The 24,801-nt window shown below is 39.7% G+C and overlaps 1 protein-coding gene across 4 annotated transcripts in view; it reads right to left on the bottom strand.

The window, feature by feature from the left end:
• Nucleotides 1-939: 939 nt before the first annotated feature.
• Nucleotides 940-24,801, bottom strand: part of SF3B1 (splicing factor 3b subunit 1) — a 36,923-nt gene continuing 13,061 nt past the window's right edge. Inside the window, exons 4-25 of one of the 4 annotated variants that reach the window (XM_060781016.2) lie at nt 24,039-24,153; nt 22,156-22,235; nt 21,873-22,040; nt 20,750-20,987; nt 18,934-19,146; nt 18,422-18,543; nt 17,087-17,284; nt 16,896-16,997; nt 16,374-16,553; nt 15,680-15,766; nt 14,189-14,459; nt 12,896-13,041; nt 12,649-12,795; nt 12,404-12,529; nt 10,947-11,168; nt 10,168-10,350; nt 9,950-10,061; nt 9,735-9,855; nt 9,291-9,422; nt 8,599-8,871; nt 7,497-7,713; nt 940-1,574 (exon numbers count right to left, since the gene is read on the bottom strand). In XM_060781016.2, coding sequence (XP_060636999.1) covers nt 1,416-1,574; nt 7,497-7,713; nt 8,599-8,871; nt 9,291-9,422; nt 9,735-9,855; nt 9,950-10,061; nt 10,168-10,350; nt 10,947-11,168; nt 12,404-12,529; nt 12,649-12,795; nt 12,896-13,041; nt 14,189-14,459; nt 15,680-15,766; nt 16,374-16,553; nt 16,896-16,997; nt 17,087-17,284; nt 18,422-18,543; nt 18,934-19,146; nt 20,750-20,987; nt 21,873-22,040; nt 22,156-22,235; nt 24,039-24,153 — 3,612 coding nt within the window. In that variant the 3' untranslated portion in view covers nt 940-1,415. Of the gene's footprint in view, nt 1,575-7,496; nt 7,714-8,598; nt 8,872-9,290; nt 9,423-9,734; nt 9,856-9,949; nt 10,062-10,167; nt 10,351-10,946; nt 11,169-12,403; nt 12,530-12,648; nt 12,796-12,895; nt 13,042-14,188; nt 14,460-15,679; nt 15,767-16,373; nt 16,554-16,895; nt 16,998-17,086; nt 17,285-18,421; nt 18,544-18,933; nt 19,147-20,749; nt 20,988-21,872; nt 22,041-22,155; nt 22,236-22,558; nt 24,013-24,038; nt 24,154-24,801 lie in introns of those variants that run through there. The other 3 variants (XM_060781023.2, XM_067470692.1, XM_067470691.1) reach the window with 3 other exon arrangements.

The following is a 24,801-nucleotide window of genomic DNA, read 5'->3' as shown; positions in this document are numbered from 1 at the left end:
AGGGTGACCCCACTCTCCTATTGATGAACACACCATCCAGCAAGTGGAGGTCATCATTTCGGAAAATCGCCACGTAACCATTCACTACCTAGCCCAAAATGTCAAGATTAGTGAAGTCCATGAGAAAAAAATCATCCAAAACCATCTTCAGATGTATCCACTTGCTGGGTCCCCCGGCTGCTCATACCTTTCCAGAAGCAGGAACAAGTCACATGCTCTGTTGAAGATGTGCCATGGAAACGGCTTTTTCAAAAGACTGATCACATAGGATGAAAGCTGGTTATTCGATTTCAAACAATACAAGGAAATGAAAGAATTCCCTGACAGCAAGCAGTTTTGGTATTTTGCAAGAACAAGATCTAACAAGAAGTATAACATTATGGCAAAAGCAAAAAGGAAAGTTTTGCTATCACACTTATTCTAAAATGGCAGGCTAAGCAACAAAGCGGTGAGAGATTCAGGGCAGATAACAAGAATATTTTAAGGAATTTGCTACCATCAGTTACAGCGACAATGACCAATTTGGACAGCTTTAGAAAGAAATTAGACTAACTCATGAAGAAGAGTTATCAATGTCTAATTATCATGATGACGACTACTGTATATATAAACATTCATATTACCAGTAATAACAGATGTTAGGGAAAACAAGGGGCATAGTAATGCTTATTTATATATATCCTATCATTTCATTCAGCTTGGATCTTACATCTGTAAGATATCTCCCAATAAGCTGCTTTCCCAAATGTTTTAGAAGAAAACAACAGAGCACAATACAAAGAGAAAAAATGGTGCCAGCAAACAGGAAAGCTGGCAAAAGTTTTGTAAAAAGCAGAAAAATGACAAAAATCTGTAATACGTCAATGGGCTCTGCTTCCTAACATCCCATAAGTATTCTAGCTACACAAAAAATGTGTATTAACAAGAAATAAACCACAATGGAAGAGAACATTCTTCTTATTTATTCAAAAGCTAGGTATGACAAAGAGAGGATTAAAATGTAATATGCCACCTTTTTACATGAACTGCTTGACAATCTATCAGAGACTGCTTAACATGTCTCCCTGTTCAAAAATGCTCACACACAAATAACCATTAATATTTTATACACAAACGTTTATTTCTCAAATAAACAGCCCCTTTAAACACAAGGAATGGAGTCTAAATCCTCATCAAGATGAATCCCAAATGAAATCTTCCCAGGATGCTGTGCAATCACTGTGTTCTTAGTCACTACTGGCTTTAACATCAAAATCAACAAAGACATGTTATTAAAAATCATGCTACTGGATTTCTAAGCTCTGCCTCTGATCCTCTCTATGGTGATCTGCAGTGTCTTAAAAATTGTACATCGCCAGATCTGAACCAAGTGTGGAATAGCTGTGTACTGAACACAAAACAAATGAGAAATAACTTTACAAGACATAATCAAGTTCATAACGAATGTATGTGTTCTTTTCGTCATTGTAGATCCGTGGATAATGTGCTATTAGAGCATCCTGTGAACCAATGTAGATGGAATTATAGATCTTCCAATACACATCTCTGACTTTTCTGGCAGGGTGAAACAAACCCTAAAGAAAAAGGAAACAAAAATAAGCAAAATTAAAACTTCATAATCATCTTTAAATTAGAGCATTACCCATATCACAAAGATGGCCACAGCTAAAATGTTACATATTAAGAGATCTTATTCACATATTCTCTTTTCTCCTGACAAAAATACCACACGTCATTCAAAGTTTAGGCTCCTTCTACACTCCCATAGTTCAAAGCAGATAATTTGGATTTTATATAACAGTGTAGAAGGGCTCTTAAACAAGCAAGGAGAACAACAGAGGCCACAATGCAGATATATTAATTTCCACAGGAACCCAAAGAGCTCCAAATTAACACCTTGGGTTAATTCAAGCCATCGCATTTATTGTTGTTCTACTGTGCTGTGCTGAAATAAGTCTCCATCTGTATTTCAACAGCTTAACCCTGCCCTGACTGTGCTTAACAACTATTACTCATGCGACCATCTACTTTTTGGCATCTGTTAATTTGGTTGCTAATTGCATATGTGGGTAAGAAGAAATGGAATAGCACGAGGGAACTCGAATATAGCCTAACAGGACTGAAGAACACTTGGAAGGCAAAGCTATGGCAAACTGAAACTGTAACATGGCATGTAAACTGTAAAGATCCTTGGTTTATTAGTATAAGCATCAAATGCGTCATGGAGGAGGGAGAGGCTTCCGTTAACCGAGGAGTCCCCATAGAAGTCGTGGTGGGGAAGGGGAGATACGGGAAAAGGAGACCTTTAATTCGGCCTAGGGAACGTGGAACAACATTAGTAATCCCAAATCGGTCTCCTGATACGGTAAGTAGGTGTAACCAGGATGGCGGTCCCTCAGGATTGAAAGTGGTGCTGTTGAACGCCAGATCTGTCAATGGCAAAACAACTTTCATCCAGGATTTAATCCTGGATGAACGGGCAGATCTGGCGTGCATCACAGAGACCTGGCTGGACGAAGCCGGAGGGGTAAACTTGACCCAGCTTTGTCCTCCCGGGTTCTCTGTGCAGCATCAACCGAGATCCGGAGGGCGGGGAGGCGGGGTTGCAGTAGTCTATAGAGATTCCATTTCTCTGACCAGGACCCCCATCGCGCAGTCAACAAATTTTGAATGCGTCCACCTGAGGGTGGGTGACCGGGACAGATTAGGGATTCTGTTAGTGTACCGTCCACCTCGCTGCACTACAGTCTCCCTACCTGAGCTAGCGGGGGTAGTCTCGGACCTGGCATTGGAGTCCCAACGGCTGCTTGTGCTGGGGGACTTCAATGTCCACGCCGAGGCTGCCCTAACGGGAGCAGCTCAGGACTTCATGTCTACCATGGCGACCATGGGTCTGTCCCAACAAGTATCTGGCCCCACCCACAGTGCTGGACATACATTGGACTTGGTTTTCTGTCAGGGATGGGAGGAAGGTGGCGGTGTTGAGGAGTTATCCATCTCTCCGTTGCCATGGACCGACCACTACCTGGTCAGCTTTAGACTTACTGCACCCCCTAACCTCCGCAGAGGTGGAGGACCTATTAAATTGGTCCGCCCCAGGAGGCTTATGGATCCGGAAGGATTCCTGATGGCTCTTGGGGATTTCCCCGCCACCTCGGTTGGTGATCCTGTTGATGCCCTGGTCGTTCTCTGGAATGGGGAGATGACCAGGGCAACAGACACGATCGCTCCAGAACGTCCCCTCTCAAGTAGCCGAACTAAACCAGCCCCTTGGTTTACTGAGGAGCTGGCGGTGTTGAAGCGAAAGAAGAGGGAACTAGAGAGCGTGTGGCGTTCGGATCCGAGCGAGCCAAACCGAACACGGTTTGTGTCCTTTTTAAGGTCATATGCCGCGGCAATAAGAGCCGCAAAGAAAACTTTCTTTGCGGCCACTATTGCGTCTGCAAAGAACCGTCCGGCTGAACTGTTCCGAGTTGTCAGAGGCCTTTTAAAACCCACCATTCAGGATGGGTGCCCTGATGACCCGGCAGCTCGCTGTGAAGCTTTTGCTCGGTTCTTTACAGACAAAGTCGCTTTGATCCGCTCTGGACTGGACACCACATTAACGGCAGTCTCTGAGGATGTAACACGAGCATCTGCTTGTCCGATTTCGATGGATTCATTTCAATTGGTTCAAACCGAGGATGTGGACAAGGTGCTTGGAGGAATGAGAGCTACCACATGCATCCTAGACCCCTGCCCATCCTGGCTTCTAAAGGAGGCCAGAGGGGGATTGGCCGAGTGGGTTAAGGTGGTGGTTAATGCCTCCCTTCGGGAAGGCATTTTTCCAGCCAGCTTAAAGCAAGCTGTGATAAAACCGCTGTTGAAGAAACCATCACTGGACCCCACTCAATTGGTAAACTATCGGCCTGTTTCCAATCTTCCCTTTTTGGGCAAAGTCATGGAACGTGTGGTGGCCTCACAACTCCAGGCATTCTTGGTAGACACGGATTATCTAGACCCGGCACAGTCTGGCTTTAGGCCGGGACATGGTACCGAGACAGCATTGGTCGCCTTAGTGGATGATCTCCGTCGGGAGCTCGACAGGGGGAGTGTGTCCCTGTTGGTGCTACTCGACCTCTCAGCGGCCTTCGATACCGTCGACCACGGTATCCTTCTGGGACGCCTCACGGGAATGGGTCTCGGAGGTACTGTTCTGCAGTGGCTCCGGTCATTCCTCGAGGGTCGGTCTCAGAAGGTGTCACTGGGGGACTCCTGTTCTACCCCACAACCTTTGTTTTGTGGGGTTCCTCAGGGTTCAATACTGTCCCCCATGTTGTTTAACATCTACATGAAGCCGCTGGGCGAGATCATCCGGAGTTTCGGGGTGCGGTGTCATCTGTACGCAGATGATGTCCAGCTCTGTCACTCCTTCCCACCTGCTACTAAGGAGGCTGTCGAGGTCCTGAACCGGTGCTTGGCCGCTGTGACGGTCTGGATGGGGGCGAACAAATTGAAATTGAATCCAGACAAGACAGAGGTACTCCTGGTCAGTCGCAGGGCCGAACAGGGTATAGGGTTACAGCCTGTGTTAGACGGGGTCGCACTCCCCCTGAAGACACAGGTTCGCAGTTTGGGTGTGATCCTGGACTCATCGCTGAGCCTGGATCCCCAGGTTTCGGCGGTGACCAGGGGAGCATTCGCACAGTTAAGACTCGTGCGCCAACTGCGACCGTACCTTGGGAAGTCTGACTTGGCCACGGTAGTCCACGCTCTGGTTACATCCCGCCTTGACTACTGCAACGCTCTCTACGTGGGGTTGCCTTTGAAGACGGCCCGGAAGCTCCAATTAGTCCAACGGGCGGCAGCCATGGTATTAACAGGAGCAGGGCGCAGGGAGCATACAACTCCTCTGCTGTACCAGCTCCACTGGCTACCGATTAGCTACCGAGCCCAATTCAAAGTGCTGGTCCTGACCTTTAAAGCCCTAAACGGTTCTGGCCCTACATACCTATCCGAACGTATCTCGGCCTATCAGCCCACCAGGACCCTAAGATCTTCAGGAGAAGCCCTTCTCTCCATCCCGCCTGCTTCACAAGTGCGGCTTGCGGGAACGAGAGATAGGGCCTTTTCTGTGGTGGCCCCCCGGCTTTGGAATGCCCTCCCTACTGAAATAAGATCAGCCACCTCACTAATGGCATTTCGGAAAAAACTGAAAACTTGGATGTTCGAGCAAGTTTTCAACTAATTTCCGATGTGATGTTGTTTTGACCATGGACTAGCAATGAAGGATAACGAATTGGATTACGACTTTAACTATGAGATGTTCCGGTCTGTATTGGTGGCCCAATACTGTGTATGTATATGTATGTATTTTGATATTCTATTTTATATTTTTAAAGTGAATATTGTATTTTAAATATGTTGTAAACCGCAATGAGTCGCCGCACAGGCTGAGATATTAGCGGTATACAAGTGTACCAAATAAATAAATAAATAAATAAGTTAATAACTGTTTTTTCAGCTTGGTTGTTAAAAATGTCACAAATGTATTAAGCTATGTAGCACAGCATGTTACAAGCAATAAGTCACATTCCCCTTAAAAATACTTAGTATGATCAAATCATTAAATGATCATTAAAAAATATGATCAAAACAGCTCTCTCACCTCTAAAAATTAAATTTATGAGAATTCCTCATGGGTTTCTAATTTTATATGATAATGTAACATTTATCTAGAATATTTTGTTGCTTTTTGGTTGTTATTCAACTAGCTGATTTTTTTTGGTTCATTTGAGTCACTGAGAGAAACTGTTCTTGATTAATATGGTGACAAAGAAAGTCTATTTATGTTCCATTTGTGGCTCTAAGTCATAGAATCATAGAGTTAGAAGAGATCACATGGGTCATTCAGTCCAATCCCCTTATGCTATGCAGGAAAGGCACAATCAAAGCACTCCTGACAGATGACCATCCAGATTGTTTAAATGTCTCCAAGGAAGGAGCTTCCACCACACTCTTGTGGCAGAGTTCCACTGCTGAATGGTTCTTAGTCAGAAATTTCTTCCTAATGTTCAGATGGAATCTCCTTTCCTGTAATTTGAACCCACTGCTCTGAATTCTACTTTCGAGGGCAGCAGAAAACAAGCCTGATTCCTCTTCCTTATGACATCATTCCTATATTGATTTCTTTTCCCCAGGACTAAACACAAACTTGTGCGCCAGCTGCGGCCATATCTCGTGAAGTCTGACTTGACCACGGTGATCCACGCCTTAGTTACCTCTAGACTTGGACTATTGCAATGCACTCTACGTGGAGCTGCCCTTGAAGATGGCCCGGAAACTTCAATTGGTCCAACGTTCGGCAGCCAGACTGCTAACTGGAGCGAATTACAGGGAGCGTTCTACTCCCCTGTTTAAGGAGCTCAGTTGGCTGCGGTTCATCTTCTGGTCCCAATTCAAGATGCAGGTTATCACCTACAAAGCCCTGAACAGTTTGGGACCCGCCTACATTCATGACCGCATCTCCCTCCATAAACCTTCAAGATCTCTTCGATCTTCTGGGGAGGCCCTCCTTTCACTCCCACTTTCATCACAAGTACAACTTGTGGGGATGAGGGAGGCAGCCTTCTCCGCTATTGCCCCTCGGCTTTGGAACTTGCTACCTAGTGAGATTAGGCAAGCCCCTACCCTGGCAGCTTTTAAGAAAGATCTAAAAACTTGGCTCTTCCAATGTGCCTTTGGCGAGTGAACATTTATCCAATTTTTTGTCTGTTCCAACTATAGTTCCATCCTCAAGATGCACTCCCCCCTTCCTGTCCTTAATGAAGGTCAAACTCCACCGTTCATCCCTTATGAGCTCCTCTCTCAGAAACATACTCCACTACTATCTAAATCAGGGTTTTATCAATTTTATCATGTGCATTTGGCCCGCCCACTGTGTTCTATCTCTTCATCATGTTACTTTGTAATTGTTTATTTTAGTTTGTTACTTCATGCATTTTACTTTGATGTTATTTTTTCTTCTTTGTATTTTACTTTGGTGTGTTGTATTTTGGGGCTTGGCCTAATACTAGCCACCCTGAGTCCCCTTTGAAGAGATGGTGGCAGGGTATAAATAAAGATGATGATGATGATGATTATGAGGCCGAACTGCAATATAGAGAATAGACTGCAATTGCACAATTCTCAACCCATCTAATAAGCCTTTTTTTGCTCAACTGCAAGGTGCCAAATATTGGCAAATAAGGCTTGCTAATTGCACCTTTCACACTTGGTTAATAGACACTGGTTCTTTCTCTTACCCTAAACATTCCACAGGTATATATACCCCACTTGTTTTATCATCATCCGATCCTCTGAAGATGCCAGCCATAGATGCAGGCAAAACGTCAGGGGAATATGCTGTTAGAACACAGCCGTACAACCCGGAAACCACATAACACCCCAGTTATTCTGGCCGTGAAAGTCTTTAACAATACATTAAGCTGCTACATACTTTAATAGTAAACTTTTACCTGTAAGCAATACTGTAACATTCGGCAGGGCCCAATGGCCACCCGTAGGCCTTCCAGGGCTCCCATGACGGCTTGGATGACGTGAGGCGAGGTCTCAAACACATTGGGCCACACGTAGTTTAACAAGTGATTCAACGAGTCTTCACAGCCAAAGCCATATACCCCAAGGGACATATGCTGTACCACGGCACTCGCCGTCTGTCTGTGAACAAGATCCCTGGAAAGGAAATTGGGGAGGCACCAGTTTAATAGCTTGTTTAACAGCCCTTTGCTTTTGCAAAGGTGACAGAATGTGCACTTGTGTAACATAAATATATGTTAGAAGTTAAATTTCTTTTGGTAAAATAAGAGTTCCTTGTCATAATGTTGCTGTTCCATCTTTATTCCTCCCTACTATCTCACAAAGTAATTAAAGTAATTAGGGTTGGGAGATAATTATAATGTTTCTTATTCACAGGGCCAAATATACCATTAAGCAAGGTGAGTCTTAGTCCTGATAGCATGCAGCTCATACCCTACCAACTTACAAATTGAAATAAAAACCACACAAAATCAACTAACCCAAAGTTCCTCAAAGCAGACAGAAATCTCCCAAAGTGGATAAAAGCACAAGGCAAGGAGGCGGCCCCCTTGAAGTCCTAAAGTCCTGTCCTTTCACGTTAGTGCTCCCTCTGGAGCTAACCCTTAACTCAAAACACTGCTCGTATATCAAAGCAAAACCTGGACCAAGCAACAGCTCCTAACTCAAAACTCTCAAATTAGGATGCTCTTTAGGTTGAGGTTACACTGTACATGGAAAGACACGGGGCAGGACCTATGGAAGGGGAAAGCACTTGGGATCTATGAGAATAGTTATCTCATTCTGGCTTTTTTACTACTAGCAGTCCACCTAGAGTTCTATTAGCAATTAAAATTAACTACCCCTTTAAAAACAATTTTACATGCATTTCTTTCATGGACTGAAAGCAGATTAGATCATGCCTTCTTCATTAAGAGTAGCTTTCATTTCTGAGGGGGAAATTTACCATTTTCTGGAAAACAAAAGATAAAATAAGAAATCAGTAGCACAGTTTATTGTGGGAAGGCAAGAAAGGTTTCTCACCTGTCCATTAAAGCATCTTCAAGCAATGGGGTTACAGCATAGATGTAATCTTTCCCCATTTCTCCAATATATTCAAAGAGGAAGGAAAGAGATTTTAATACACCATTCTGGACGTTGAGTTCTGGTACTCTGTATTCATTCATGAGTGCAGGGAGGACGGTGAAAGGTGAGCAGGTTTCAGCTACAATGGCTATCGCTACCGTGGTACACACTCTGTTCTGTCTTTCTTGTACTTTCAAATTATTTAGAAGTGTTGCCAGCACATCGTGGGGTCTGGAAGAGGGCGAGAACATGAAAAAATAAATTGAGGAAAACTCACATGAATTAGAAATCAGTTTAAATATTAAAATACACCTATGTATGCTTTTTTAAAAGGCCTAGCAAATTGTCAGTCTAATGAACTGGATCTCATCCTGTTTTCCCCAAATTTGGTTTTCCAATAGTGCTTTTAGAACACATAGGTAAAACCAAAATCCTACTTTGGATCTCACCATGTATAGTGAGTGCTTATATAGCATCTATTTATCTTCCGATAAAAAAGGAGAAAAAAATTGCCAGGAGAAATGGCTAAACAACCTGATCATGCCTAATAAGTAAAGAAAGGCATAGCCAGTAGACGTAATAATATTGTTAACTTTTCGTTCTCAGTAAAACAATCCTTGACACACACTGTTGGATAAATATATACTTACCCAATAGCTTTTGCGATATAACCAAACGTATTCACTGTAGCTCTTCGAATAGCTTTCTTATGAGCTTTTAACAATTCTAGCAGTTCAAAGCAAATCCTCATCCATTCTCTTGCAGAAACATACTCTGCCCCCCTGGAAAGAAAGATAAAACAGTTAGCTAAATTGGAACAGTTGAATGAAGACATATAAAGATATTAAATCACAAAAGAATGCTCTTTACGATAGTAAGAATAAAAACTGAATTTAATGAATTAATTGTGGGAATGACTGTTAAATCAACTGCACTTGGTCTATGATGTATATGTGCTTATATATTTGCCTAATACATTTCATTAATTGTATATTATTACAATTATCTTTTTAAAAAACCATAAATGCTATTTTTTCTAAGAACGTAGAAAAGATGTTCTCATATCTTATACAAGGAACAGCAAATCAGTTTACCTGTCTGCAATACGTCCAACCAGGTCAATGCAATTTTCCTGCACCTTTTCATGCCTGTTCTTCAATATAGGTGTAAGTCTTGGCAGCAGGTCTTTAATTGGAGGAGTCATTTTGTGCATACCTGTTCAGTGTAAAAAAATAATACTTTAGGCCTCTGATTCTGTCATCTCAATTAAAAATTAATTTATGAGCAAACATTCAAGACAAACACTTACCTATGACATTCACAATGGCTTTGAGTGCTCCTAAAATGCTGCCCAGCACTTCGGGGTATTCTTCACCCAGATACTCATAGAGTACCACACCCAAGTGTCCCATCAATTTTTCCTAGAAACAAAAAGAAAGGGTTTATAATCTAATCCTTCTAAACTAAAACTAACTTTTGCTCCCTCCCAGGCCCCCAAAACCCAAATAATATGAGAAAAGTGCATACCTCTTGACAGGTCTTCATGACAACTGCAGTACGAGATATCAGGTCAGCCGCTTGCTGTCTTACTTTGGCCGATTTGTTGTTCAAACGCCACAAAACTGTACCACAGATCTGGGGCAAGTAGGGTTTCACGCGCTTACCCAGAGCATTGACCACTGTGCCAAAACCATTCAGCATCACCGAATCCTATTGGGCAAAAGTGAGGAAAACCTGCATGTTAGTATTACCAACATTATAGGTTGTTTGACTTCAGTTGTCGCTATGATATCATTCTAGTAAAGCCAAATCCTAGCCTGCTACTCGGAGGAGGCAAGCAAAGTGGGAATGGCAAGGACTATATTCTAGCACCATAATTGCAAAATGTAAGAAGACATTGCAAGGCTGATTTGAGCCCTCAAATGTGAACAAATATATAATTCTCAGCTGATAAGTCATTTATCAGGAAAATAAGCTAAGTGTTATTTAAAAGATGAGAACTGCAGAATTTTTTCATATCTAAACCAAAGGAAACATTGTTCCAAAGGTCAAATGGACTACACAGATGGAGCCTGAGAGCTTTATTTCTTTAGCCAAAGAGAGAAATGATAGACTGCTGTTGATCTTCTGCTTAGTTGAGGCAAAGCCTTGTCTTGGAATCAATCCAAGCACAATAACAAACAGAAGAAATGGCAAAAGTGTTCCCTTCCTTTTCTTCTTCCTCGATATGCAGAGGAGTCCCTCTGCCTTATACATTACTCTAAAACTGGAACCAGAATGGAAAGTACAAAAATGTATTCATATACCTCTGTAGTCTGTTCCTGGAAGGCATACAAGATGCCATCAATAAGCTGTTCCTCCAGTTTGTGGTCAATATCTGCTGCACCCAGATTCCCCATGATCTTCTCAATGGTCTCCATAACCATTTTTCTGTACTGTTCAGCCTCATCTTTCAGATCATCCACAATCCTTGAAATAATCTCTGCTGCTCCAACTTTGTTTGCAAGCTCCACAGTTGTATCAACCAACTAGAACAGATACAGAATTAATCATTAATCAGTTCAAAAGCTCACTTGAAACCAACATGGTAAATACCACCCCATTCTGTTCCCAAAAGGAACCATATACTTATTTTAGACATAAAGCGACCTTTGAGAGTCATAAAAATAAACCTTACAGTTTGCTGCTATGCAATCTAATTAGATTTATAACACTAGTCAGCACACATTTTGGTAGGTCGAATGTTGGACCTGTTTCTGGGTACCAGTATATCTGACCTGCTGATTCCAAAAATGGCACCAGCTTTCCCTTACTGATTGCCCGCAGAAAACCATGATAACTATTGTCTAAGAGACTAGAGCTGATGCAGTCAATCCAATGCAATTTTCAGAATCAGTGCCCCAAATAATAATTGTTTTGTTGTTGTTGTTATGTTTATTATTATTATGTTTATCTTATTTATACCCTGCTTTATCTCTCACAAGGAAACTCAAATAACTCCAGGAACAGGCCTAAAATCAAGAAGCCAAGTAATTTCTTCTGTTGGGTTGTATAATCAGCATGAAATATGCAATGTAGCTTATTCTGAAACATTCAGTTTCTGAGAAGATACTGCTCTTTATTTGCCCACAATTGGGCTGCATGTTTAAGCTTTGAAATGTGTTTTCGTGGTAACTTCAAATCTCAAACGTACACAGAAGGAATGAAAATCTCTCAGATGAACGTTTTTCTGGAAATATTAAAATCTAAAATAACAATCAAGACACAAATGGACACTAAAAGAAAAACTTATCTCCTTCTAACAACCAGAATTTGTACTAAAAGCTTCAATGAAGAGAAATATGTTAGTTTGTACATTGCCCAGTAATCCATTTAGCATTGAGGACTTCCCTGTTACTGCTTCCGAATTACACTATGCAACATTATTTTTGTTCCTGGGTTATAAATGTCATGTCCTAATTGGTTCTATCACAAAACATGGGAAAAGTTTATTAAATTGCAAAAACTTTTGTTTTGCAGGACATCCTGCAGCATATTTTGTTATCGTTTTTCAATGAATATCTCATCAAGTCTCAACCAATTCTATCTAGTTTGTGGCAGCCACAAAAACAAAGTTTCTGGAGTATAGCAACTACTTTCAAAGTAAGTACTGCAGAATGAAATAGGAAATAACACTTTTAAACCTGTAACAGAAAAAAATCAAATTTTGTTACAATGCTATCATTCAAGAATTCTGTTTTTCTAATCTAAAATGCGACTGTACCTGTCTGTAATTTCTTCTGTCCAGAGCCATTCTGTGTTGCCAGAAGTGCTTGAAAAATGGGGGCAAAATTTCTGTCTTAATGTAGTTTGCTTCCACACCATCTGTGCCACAGCACTGCTTGACTACCTAGAAAACAACCAAACAGCTAGTATGAAGATTCTGATTCTCCAGAATAAAAAAAAAAATCTAAATTTTAAATCTTGATTATATTACTTTTATAAGAAATGTTATGATTTTTCCCAAACCTTCAACACAATCTTTTTCATTTCTTCATCAGGAGACTGGAACTCTCTGATAAGAATCAGCATCACTTCTCTGGTATAGTAATTGGCATACTCAGCATCCATAAGTGGAATAAGATACCCAATAGCTTTCAAGAAAGCAGCCAGACCCTAATGATACACAAGGAAGACAAACAGGTAAATATGGTAATAACAATTTAAAAAACATTCTTTCTTTAAAATTAACGGACTGAAAGAAATTCAGGCTTACCTTTCCCCTGTGCTGACGGATACCCTTCCATAGGGGTTTGAGGACAGAGTCAAAGGACTCTATGCCATAGGGAGTGGCTGCCTCTGCTAAAGCAGCAATAGCCAAAGCACTGATGGTGCGCACTTTTTGCTGCTCATCCACAAGACCTGAAAAAGAAACAAGTTATATATTCTTCTGTTATAATTGCCACAGGAATGAATCAAACACTACAAAAGCACCTTGGCTCTATATTAACATCCTGCAGTCTTAAGAGAAACACAAACTTCTAACATGTTCTGCCCATGTGGCAACTTAGCCTTAGGCTCTATTTAAGGAGAAAAAAAACCCATAATAATTGAACTCAAGCTACCACAACAGCTGAAATCATTCCAAAAAGGAACTGCAAATAACACTATCTAACATGGTTATAAATATCATTTTCTAATTGGTTCTATTATAAAAACATGGGGAAAGTTTATTAAACTGCACATTTTGCTCTAGTTTTTCAATGAATATCTCACTGAATCTCAACCAATTCAACCTAGTTTGTGGCAGTCACAAAAACAAAGTTTTTGGAGGATAACAACTACTTTCAAAGTAACTGTTGCACTTTTTGTGCCAGGAGCAACTTGAGAAACTGCAAGCTGCTTTGTGTATGAGAGAATCAGCTGTCTGAAAGGATGTTGCCCAGGGGATGCCTGGATGTTTTACCATCCTGTGGGAGGCATCTCTCATGTCCCTGCATGAAAAGCTGGACCTTACAGGCTCCCGCTCACCCCAGTCCCCAGTTTCAAACTGCTGACCTTTTGGCCAGCAGTCCTGCCAGCATAAGGGTTTAACCCATTGCACCACCAGGGACTCCTAGTACTGCACAATGAAACAGGAAATAACACTTTTAAACCAATAACAGAAAAAAACTGAAATTTTGTTGCATAGTGTAATGTGACATCACTTCTACATCACTGTTAATGTGACCTCGGCACTACTGCACTGATGTATAGGAACAAAGATTCCGCACTGAATGTTTACAACCCAAAATTCAAAAAGAAAGCATTTGGTCCACTGTGTTTTGCTCTGAATAAGGTGCAGAAAAAATGCATTATTTCTAAAAAATAAACAGAGGATGTATGTCTTGCTACAAAGTGACACACATGTAATTGCGATTTATTTATTTATTGTGTCAGGAGCAAGCCAAACAGTTGTATTACATTTTTTAACAAACAAACAAAATAAGGTCACGAAATAGCCCTGAATCAAAGCTCTGCTACAGAAAACTTGCATAATTTAGAAGTTCATTTTACATATGATACTTACCATGCTCAATAATTTCCACCAAACTTCTCAGATGAGGTAAAATAGCACAGCCCATCAGGATGGCAATCTGCTGCACAATCTTGATGCCAGTGTGCCTGGCCTGCCAAGACTTCTTGCTTTTACACACAGCTTTCAAAAAGGGCAAAAGGGAAGGGATGCCCAGAGCAGAGGCAACGACAGCAAAGGCTCGAGCAGTTGTGTTACGGACATACTCATCCATGTTATCAATATCAGGTCGCATGGTGGAGATCATGGTAGCCAGACCAGCTGCCTAAAAGACCAAATGAACAGATGCTATCATTACAGACTTCCTACAAGAGTCTGAGAAGTCTACATTGTGTTCTGGCAAAACCAGTTACTTCTCAATTACAACTTCTCAAAACTTCTGTCCTCACTGGATGTGCCTAAATTCTGTTTGCATACAAATTCTGTCTTAAGCTGTAGGGTTTATTTTTAAGGAGAAGCTAAGCATTGCAGAGGCACAACAGATATGGAGAGCAATTCATTATTTAAAAAAAATTACGAGGGTAAGATTATTACTGATTTACAATAATATTACTAGATTTCTTCCATTCTAAGACTCACATTTCCCCCTATATTCACCCTCTAAAAACAGGATGAGTCTTAGAATTGTGAGCGCGTTTCTATACATATAAAATAAGGTTTTTTTTCCTGTTGGTGAGTCCTGAAATTACTGTGCATCTTACACTTTATTGAAGAACTGAATTGAAAAAAATACAATGCTTTCCTTTTTTCTCTCCCTGCAACTTTATTCTTTGTTCCTGCAGCTTATTTTTCTTTTCCATACCTCTTTTTCTCAGATACAGGCAGCCCCCAAGTTACAAACACAATAGGCTCTGTAGGTTTGTTCTTAAATTAAATTTGTTTGTAAGTCAAAACAGGTACATTTTGGAAGTGTAGCTCCAGTCAAATACAGATATATATATATATATATTTGCTTTGTTGTCTGTGCTCCTGTTCAGAAGATTTCACCTCACGTTCTGTCCCTGTGGTAACTGGATTTTGAAAAAAACGGCTTGTTGTGGAAACAAGAATTGACAAGAAAGTTTCAGTGGAGACACCTTTTCTTCATGATAACTCTTCCAGGATTGAATCTCCCTTCGTAGGGGTAGATTTTTCTCATTTCCTCTTCTCTAACCCCCGTTCTTAACTAGGATTCATTTGTAAGTCAGATGTTTGTAACTTGGAGATTGCCTGTACTTTAATAATTTGGGGGAAAATAGCTGCAGTATAGGTAATTAAGAATGACTAAGATTTATTTTCAGCACTTATTTTATTTAGCTACTGAATAGTCAAAGAGAAACTATATAAAAATTAAAGCAATGATGAAATTCATCATCCAGCTACACAAAACCATAAGGAAATGGTTTCTGAGCTTCAAAAAATGTACATGGCTAACTGACAGACTTATTCCCAGTCCATTCTTGATCAATAATAGCACAATTTTTCAGAAAGACATTGTTATATTACCTTAGCCAAGTTGGAAATAATTTCTCTTCCTTCTACTCTGGCATAGTAGTCTTCATCAATCAGCAACGGTTCAATGACCACAAGGATCTAGAAGAAGTTTGACATAAGTTGAGATGAGCAGTGTTTCATAGGCTTTTCACTAGAGCATTTGATCTATGTTAATCATTAATTTCTGTATGTATGTATTTTTATCTTTTACAATTTAGCTTGTAAATCACCTAGAGCATCTCAGATGGAGGGCGATTAATACGTAATTAAATATGATTCTATGCAAACTTCTATGCAAACACAGCTTTTAAAAATGTTACTAAATGTGAAAGTAGAAATGATCCCTATTGATTTATGTCAACAGGTACCTGGCAGCCTTAGCTAATATTCTAGACTTCCAAATGGAACAGAAGATGTTTGAACACTGACTAATCAGGTGTTGAGTGATACAGTATTCTAGGTTACAAATGATAAGCCAGGATTTAGTGCTGTAAAGATCAACTTTTGTGATTTCTAGCCCCAAACTACATTAAAGTTAGCAAAAGTTTACACTTGCAACCTAACTTAGAATTATATGCAAGTGCAGTGTGTTATATTTGTATATATAACTACCCAAAAGTGTGAGCCTACGGCATAGAACTATCTCTTATTCTGAATATATATATGTTACAGGTTTCTAGTAAATACAGTTATAAGCAATACAAACCTTATGCACATATGGTCGGACCAAGTCATCCAATTTATATAAAATCCTGTCAATAACTTTGACAAGCAAATGGCGTTCTTGATCTTCAAGAGTTGGAGACATCAGGAGGGGCAAAATCTGATTGAACAGTGGACCAGCTCCAAATTCACGAGCTTTATCAGTAATCTGTCGTAAAGCAGCCTACCAAAGCAGAAAAAATAAGCATTAAATGGAGTCTGTTCTATCCAGACTATCTATCTAAATCACAGAAAGTAAAAATAATTTTCACAAAAAGGTATGATTTTTTAAAATTGTCTAACAAAGCAACAGTGGTCTAAAACAAGCAGTATTTCAGGCATACAATGAGTCCAAGACAAGTGTCTTGGACTCATTGTATGCCTGAACAGTGCTGGTAAGAAAACCTGTTATAAAATAAGCATAGCTGAAAGACACAAACTATTTGGGAAAGGCAAGTAGAAATCCAAAAGAATTAAAATAATGAAGATGGGAGAAAACTGAAGATGTCACAGTGGCTTCTCTTACCTTCCTCATTGGAGGGGTGCCGTTCTTGATCTTCAAAAGTAATTTCATTATTTTTCTCTCTTTCTGTTCCTCTGGACTAAGAGTTGATTCATCAACATCAACCTGAAATTGGTTTCAAGCATATCAGTTATCACGTTTCCTTCAACCTCCATGCAACACAAGCTAAGAAAAGTCTTAAAGTGGTATCTCACCAGTAGTTTATCAAAGTATTGTATGTCATCTGGCTTTAGGAAAGGGAGATTTCCCGAGGGCTGGTCATTGACACTCTTCATAGTCCTATCTTCTGTTTGCATATGGAACCCAGTCATGCCGCCCAGAGGTGTGGGAGTCGCTGTAAGTTTACGAGCCGGAGTACGAATAGGGACATAACCCGCTGGAGGAGGGAGAACCTAAAAGGGAAATATGAGCATTTAAGTTGCTTCCAAGAGATCAAAACATTTCAATATTAAAAACTAATACAGTTATGTGTTGAGCATAGTAATGTTAATGTGTCAAGGAAAATGTATTACTATAGACCAGTGCTATCAACTGGCATTCGGCACTTCTTTGCTCAGAAGTAGTTCACTGGAGGCTGCTTGCCCGAATAGCGCTGCTTCTTAAGTACATGCAAGGGAAACAGCTCTGACTAAACCATGGATGAGATGCTGCTTTTAAAGCTCATGGGTCATAATCTTATTCCTATGAACGTTTTTTGGGGATTCCCTCTGAAGCAGAATGTGGCTTAATTTCCCTTCAGCATTTAAAAAATGGTTGAATGGGTCTTTTCCCCACTATCAAGATGGGAGATGGTGAGTATTGACACAGGGCCCTGTCATGGTCTATAAAAACTGTCTCTGGGGGGCAGCATTTTCCCCACAGGTTGCATTTTGCCCACATTAGCAAAGAAGGCTCTTCTAAGTATCCTCATGCATGTACTGCCTCCTATTTTTAACCTCAACAAACCTTATTATATTTGGCAATTTGTTAAATTAAAGAGCCCCAAAGACCCTACTCCTCACAGTGATTTTTATTTAATTAATTGTTGCATTAAAATAGTAAAATCAAGATCAAACTGTCTAGATCAGGGATTCTCAAACTTTTTCAGCCACAGAGCTCTTTTTGAAGCAAAGGTTTCCCATGGAGTGTCAATAAATGTTTATATATTATATATAATGCATATATATAAGGCATGGGCAAACCTTTAGACCAACATAAACTAATAGTATTTCAGTGGAATACCCTAGGGGCCATCCAATTCAACCCTCTTCTGCCATGAATGAAAAGCATGATCAAAGCAACCCCAACAGATGGCCAGCCACCTTTTGTAATAATATTTTTATTACTATAGTAATAGGAGTAACTTTGAGAAACACTGGTCTAAGTGAAAGAAATTTCTGACAAGTATTTCACATTAAGGGATAAATGGTAACTCTATAATCACTAAGTAAAAATCAGACTTCCCAGAGTATGAACATGCTAAAAGTTATAGTAAACAATCTGCCTTTTGATGTAAGAACAGCAGGTGATGGTTTGAGTTGACTACATACCCTGTAACCCTCCGGAAACACAGCATCCAACTCTTCATCTGAAAGGGGCCTGTTTCTCTCATCTATCTCTCTCTCCCATCGCCAGGCTTGGAGCTGTTCAGGAGTCATGCTCATTATATGGCCTACAATGGAAACAAGGCAATATGCTCATTTCTATAGTAATGAATATACTTATGAAATACTCTGAAACAAGGTGGATAGTTCAATTTTATACAAAGCTAATTTTCCGATTCTAATGATTAGGAAAAAAATATTGGGATCTTTCTAGCAATTGTTTTCCCAGTAAAACGGAAGAGTATAGTTGAACACCAGGTTTTTCCATTTTATTTAGTTACTACCAATGATGTAATTGTTTACGCAGATAACTTATTAAATAAGAAAGGCTGGTAATTCAATATGGGAAAGGACATAAAGTTAAAATTCTAAACATACAAATGTGGAAGCCAGTTCACTACAATATGAAGAACTTACTTCCAAATAAATGTGGTTAGGCTCAAGGATAGCAAGCATACCTGGGGTAGGGGTTGCCATGTTCATGGCAGGTGTACCAATGGGTGTTTTGCCAGGTGTTAAGACAGGAGTGCTGCCACCCATTTGGCTTGCAGGTGTTTCATCCCAACGTGATTTTCTTTTACTTGCTCCAGGGGTTGGTGTTTCACCGATGGAGTCGCCTCCACGATCTGTTCGAGGAGTTTCAGCCCATCCGCTTCCATGACCAGGAGTATCTGGAAAACGAAACCATTTTAAACTGATTTCAGTTTCTGCATAGACACAATAGTTCCTACAAGCAAAACTTCACTGCAGCTTTCCCAAATTCATACAAAAAAAACCTTTATTATTTGTGAGTGTCTTCTCTGGGTTATTGCAATCCTTTCTATTTCTTATTTTAATTATTTAATTAAATCAATTTAACACAATACAATTGCATTGTTACTTTGTCTATTCCCAATCTTTACTCCCCCATCATTCACATAGCTTTATTCAAATATAGCTATGTCGTTTCTATTGCTTTAGTTATTCTAATTTTCTCCATTATATATAATTGTTGTGGTATGTTTTTCCAATTGTTCATCCATAATTTCTCTCGGTCATTTGGTGGTTTAAATCCACCATAATTTTTGCATGTGTAGCTAATAAATGGCTTCCGTGTATTTTCAAATAGATATTTCTCCTTTTGCTAATCTTAATTTGTAAGTTACCTTCTTCAATAGCACTATTTAACCATATCCTATTTAACCAATTCTTTATTGATAAATTTTCTAGTTTTTTCTATGTTCTGACTATTTCAAGTCTTGCATCTCACGGCATGAGTAATGTAAGATTTTTATTTACCAAATCCTTATTTTTTCATTTGAATACAGAGATCAGGGGTAAAGCTCCCCTGAAGTGTATTGTCTCCCCCACTATGCGATCTTCATGTCACTTTTAACTTAAGGGTTGGCACTTCTGCATGCTCAGTACAGACAAAAGATGCTCTGATACCTGTTCTCTTGATAGTCACATAATATTTATCTTTTCTGCAAAACTTACTTTTTCTGACTCACAAGGGAATATTTGAAAAACATGCATTCAGAATGCACTTGGGTGGTCAGACCTATTTCAGGTTCTTTGACAAAAACTTTAAAAGACAAATATCAACAAGTTGGGATTTGAAGTAAGCAGTACACATAAGCTCTGCGACAACCATCAGGTTAATGCAATGACTACTGAGCTTGTCATTTAACAGCTAGGTGGCAAGCAAATCCAACCCACTGAATGCACTATTGTTGTTGTTGTTGTTATTATTATCATCATCATCATCATCATTATTTACTTCATTTCTATCTTGCTCTTCTCACCCCTCAGAGCAACATACATCATACATCACTGCAAGAATTCAATGCCTCATTATACATAAACAAATAGAACACTATAAAATTACTGAAATCAATAAACATGTAAATATACATTAAATCCCTTAAACATATTAAAATATAAACCTCCAACACAAATAACACATTGCACCAATCCCTTAATCACAATTTCTAACTGTGTTGTGATATCATGTTAAATTGCATTTCTGTCACTTGCCAAAGGCCTGTTTGAACAGCCAGGTTTCAACTTTTTCATGAATACCAGGAGGATACCAATCTAATCTAATCAAGAGGGAATTCCACAGCTGAGGCGCAACCACTGAGAACGCCATCTTGTCCCCACCAATCGCGCTTGCAATGGCGGTGGGACCGAGAGCAGGACCTCCCTGGCAGATTTTAGCACTCAAACTGGTTCAACATACAGAAAGAACTGACACTCATGACCTATTGGAACATCTTGGATTCTATGACATACCTCTTTCTGTTTTGGGAGTCTCATCCCATCGGTTCTTCCGTGCACTGGAAGTTGCACCGCCATGGCCTGGTGTTGCATGACCAGGGGTGTCACCACGTCCGGGTGTCGCAGCTCCTGCTGGTGTATGACTGGGAGTGGGGTCCCATATTTTAGATCCAGGGGTGGCACCAGGGGTCTCACTCCCCTTTGCACGACCAGGGGTTTCATCCCACCGCAGGGATGGAGTATGCCCAGGAGTCTGATGAAAGCAAAAATTACTGTTATTTTCCTTCAAAGCAAAGCTCATAGATGAACCAATACTGTTAAAATAATCATCAGATTGAAAAGCCAATAGTTGTGAAACCAAGGGGAGGCAGCAGCAGCTGTATGTCTTTTTAACTGTGGAGGACACAAGAGCAACTGCTGAATCCCCACACACTCTCAACAGACACAGTAACTTAGGTCATATGATTGAAAGTGATGTTACATATGTTCTGTTCTCATTTTGATTGAGGCTTTTAAAAAATAAATGTAGTGATTCTGGGAGGCAGAAGAGCAACACTGCTATGTTTTGAAGTAGGTTAGAACTGTTTCCCCATCAAGTTTTTTTTTAATTGAAAGTCTGGAGAAGAGTAAGGGGCATGTTGCTGGGAATGTTGTGGGTGGGATTTTTGGGGGAATGGGGTGCTTCAAAATTCTATTTACTGTATTTTAACCTAACACAAACAATACTGTATAGTTCTTTTTATTAATTTTCGTATTTGCTTTGTTTTAAAATGACCAAAGTATGTGACTGTTAGTTGCCTTGAGCCCCCTCGGGGAAGAAGGCGGAGTACAAATAAAGTAAATGAATATATAAATAAATAACATAAACCTGGGGTCTCTGGGGCCAACAATTCTCTCAACTCTAGAATCTAAATGGCATTTCCACTGCTGGTACACTATTTCCTGCATTCACAGAATATCTCCCAACAAACTATGTTGGGACTCAACATAGTTTGCAGCAGCCACAAAAATGGAAGTTTCTGGAGTAGAACAACTACTTTCTAGGTAAGTATCACACAATTAAACAGAAATAACACTTCCAAACCAGGAACAGGTTCCCACCCCACCCCCCAAATTTTGTTACATAGCATAGAATTACCTCAGCTTGATCCCAGCTAGATAATTTCTTTGGTGTGGTACCAGGAGTTTGGTCGGCAGTCTGATCCCAACGCCGTTTGCGTTTTGATGGTGGCTGGGATGAAGCACCATTGACGACTTTAAGTTCCCCAGCTTTAGCCTTTTCTGCAAGCTGCTGCCTAATTTCCCTCTGTTGGAGAAAAAAACATTGTTTAATTTAACAACTTATTAAGCACTCTCTCAATTAAAAATAAACTGCATTTCCGAGGTAATGTTATTTCAATGGACTACAAAAAGGAACTAACCTCTTCCTTAGTTAGATGTTGTTCACGCATAACATCCATATATGTTCTGGCATTCATTTTAGGATCAGGTGTCTTCCCTCCTGCAGAAGAGAACAGGAACAGGACAGAAGCATAATAAGTACAGGAAATGCAAAAAGCTGGCTTTTATAACTGCCCTATTCTAATATTATATTATGTCAAAATCAATTAATTTTAATATTTTGACTGAATTTTTAAATAAAAGATTACATGTATCTTACGTTTATTCACTTTGCTGATCAATTTAACCTGTTTGAACACAAACATAACTACAACAGTTTAAAACAAATATTTTTTAAAGGAGATAAGAATGATAAAATGACAGCACAGTTAAAAGAGTCTTCAGAAGTGATGGGTTCCTGGGTTGCTAATCCGGAATACGTACACTTTCGTGCCTTTGTCTCCATCAGCAGTTCTGACTTCAAGCAGCAGAATAGAAGCCTAGAAAATTATCTCTTTACCATTAGTAACACTTTGGAAAGATTATAATCAACACATTACCTTGTTCAACCTGATAAAAGCCTACGTTATCTGACTATGAACTACTGTAAACCTAAATAATGACTCACATTGTTTTTATCATATAGACCAGCATATATTATTGATGGATCTGGACAGCAACTCCCAGATCCTTGTTTTGTGGAGGCACTTAAAGGGCTTCACTGAAAGAGCACCCAATTTCTCCCCCCACTGATTCTGAAGGCATAATTACAGTTGTGAGCTGATTGCAGTAAACTATAGTCATCATCATTAAGTATACTCACAGGCAAAAGGATTTTCAACATCATAAGATAAACTAATCTGTACCTTGAATTTATTCTAAGCTTTAAATATTTTACAGAAGCCCAACTATACGCAACACACTTATCAAGGAAGCACTGCTTTTAATGTGCAGGTCGGCTATACAAGTAGTATAGCATCAATACTGAGGATAAAATAAAACTCTTAATACATTTTCTAGGCTGAAGATCATTGCCCAATTGGCAGTGTCATTCTGACACTAGCTTAGATAGGACTTTCCTTTGGGATACTTTTTCACCATTATCTACACAGGATGTGTTGAACTGCACCCTTAAGAATGCAGACAGGACTGGCATATAGCAGTACTGCTGTAGGAAAGAAATTAAGGACAGTTAGTATGGGCCTGTGAATTCTGACAATACATGTTTATATCAATGACAATTATGCAAGTAAAATCCATATCCCTATGAGTTCATGCAGGCTGAAATGCTACTTTATAAAAAACCTGCAACCAATTATAGTTTTAACCAACAGCCTTCCTAAGGTTACCAGTCAAGCTGTCTCGTCTGAGGAAAACTTCCCCCAGGCCCTCTACTGCCCATTGCACTGACCTCAATTCTAAAAATCACCAGAACAGACCTGAACTATTAAAAAGTATCAAAGCTTCTTAATGCATACGTTTGCTTCACTTAGCTAAAGGTCCTAAATAGGCAGAATTTGAGAATCAACTGTTCTGCTAGGCAGCATTTTAAATGCAGCAATTCCTTTTATGTTCTAATTTTGGACTTAAAGCTTCCAATATGTTGGAAGGTTCCTGAGCACTACATATACAAGTTGCTCATAGTATAGTATATATAAACCAAAGGAAAAAGAAAAGAGAAACCTTTAACCCTTTGTGTTTCTATGGGAATGGCTCATTATTTTCTTGTCCTTCTACCTGGAAAGAAAATCTGTATTACCAAGGATGAACAAAAAGGCAAACTGCGATTTTTAATCAACTCGTATTAAACTACATAAACTAAAAATGTCCTGAATTCAAAGCATGCCAACAGAAATCAAAGGGCTAAAGACAATTTAAGGGAACGAAACCAGTATGGTTCAGAGAAAAGGTGAAAATAAGTTACCATCTGCAAAAGGATCAAGACGCTCAGGGGAAATAATCATCATCCGTCTGCGATTTTTGTATTCATCTTCCCTATCGGCAATCTTTTGGGGACGATGTTCAGCAAATGGATCATACTAAACACCAGAGACAAAGAATAAATTTCTCTCATTAGCAGATAGCAACATGAATTTTTTTCCCAATCAGCTCCAACAGGCTGCAAGATGAAGTCAATGACTCAATCTACTGTGTACTTTGTGAAGAGAGAATTTAATCTGGCAAAGAGATATAGCTATGGAAGTATTTTCAGGCTTTTTTGTGCATTCCTGGGGTATTTTGGTCCAAGAAAAGTCTTATAAACATGAAATGATTTGAAGCCACTTCCTGTTTCAAGAAAGACCTCTTCTCAGTATCAACTGTCACAGGGGAACGTAAAAATATGGTAGGCAATATATATCTATTTTATTTTTTTTCAAAAATGTGTTTTACCTCTATGGGGTAAAACACAACCCAGAAATCATTTTGGAGCTATATATGTGTGTGCGTGTATATGTATATGTCAATATGGGGGGGGGGGGAGGTGTCAAAACCACAAAAGCAAGCCACATATGGTTCATGGGAAATACTCCACCCATCTTGACATCCGACTTAGAAACGACTCATAAATTAATAACAAGGTTAGACAACAGAAAGTAAGAGAAATCTATCCCTCAGAAGGGAAATTCATTCCTGAAAGTTATCATGGAGAAAAGGTATCTCCACTAAGCTTTCTCAACTGTCATTGT

Source organism: Anolis sagrei, chromosome 1, assembly GCF_037176765.1.
Source record: "Anolis sagrei isolate rAnoSag1 chromosome 1, rAnoSag1.mat, whole genome shotgun sequence".
Lineage (NCBI taxonomy): Eukaryota > Metazoa > Chordata > Lepidosauria > Squamata > Dactyloidae > Anolis > Anolis sagrei.
Note: the sequence above shows the minus strand (reverse complement) of the source record. Positions and strands in the feature narration are given on the sequence as shown.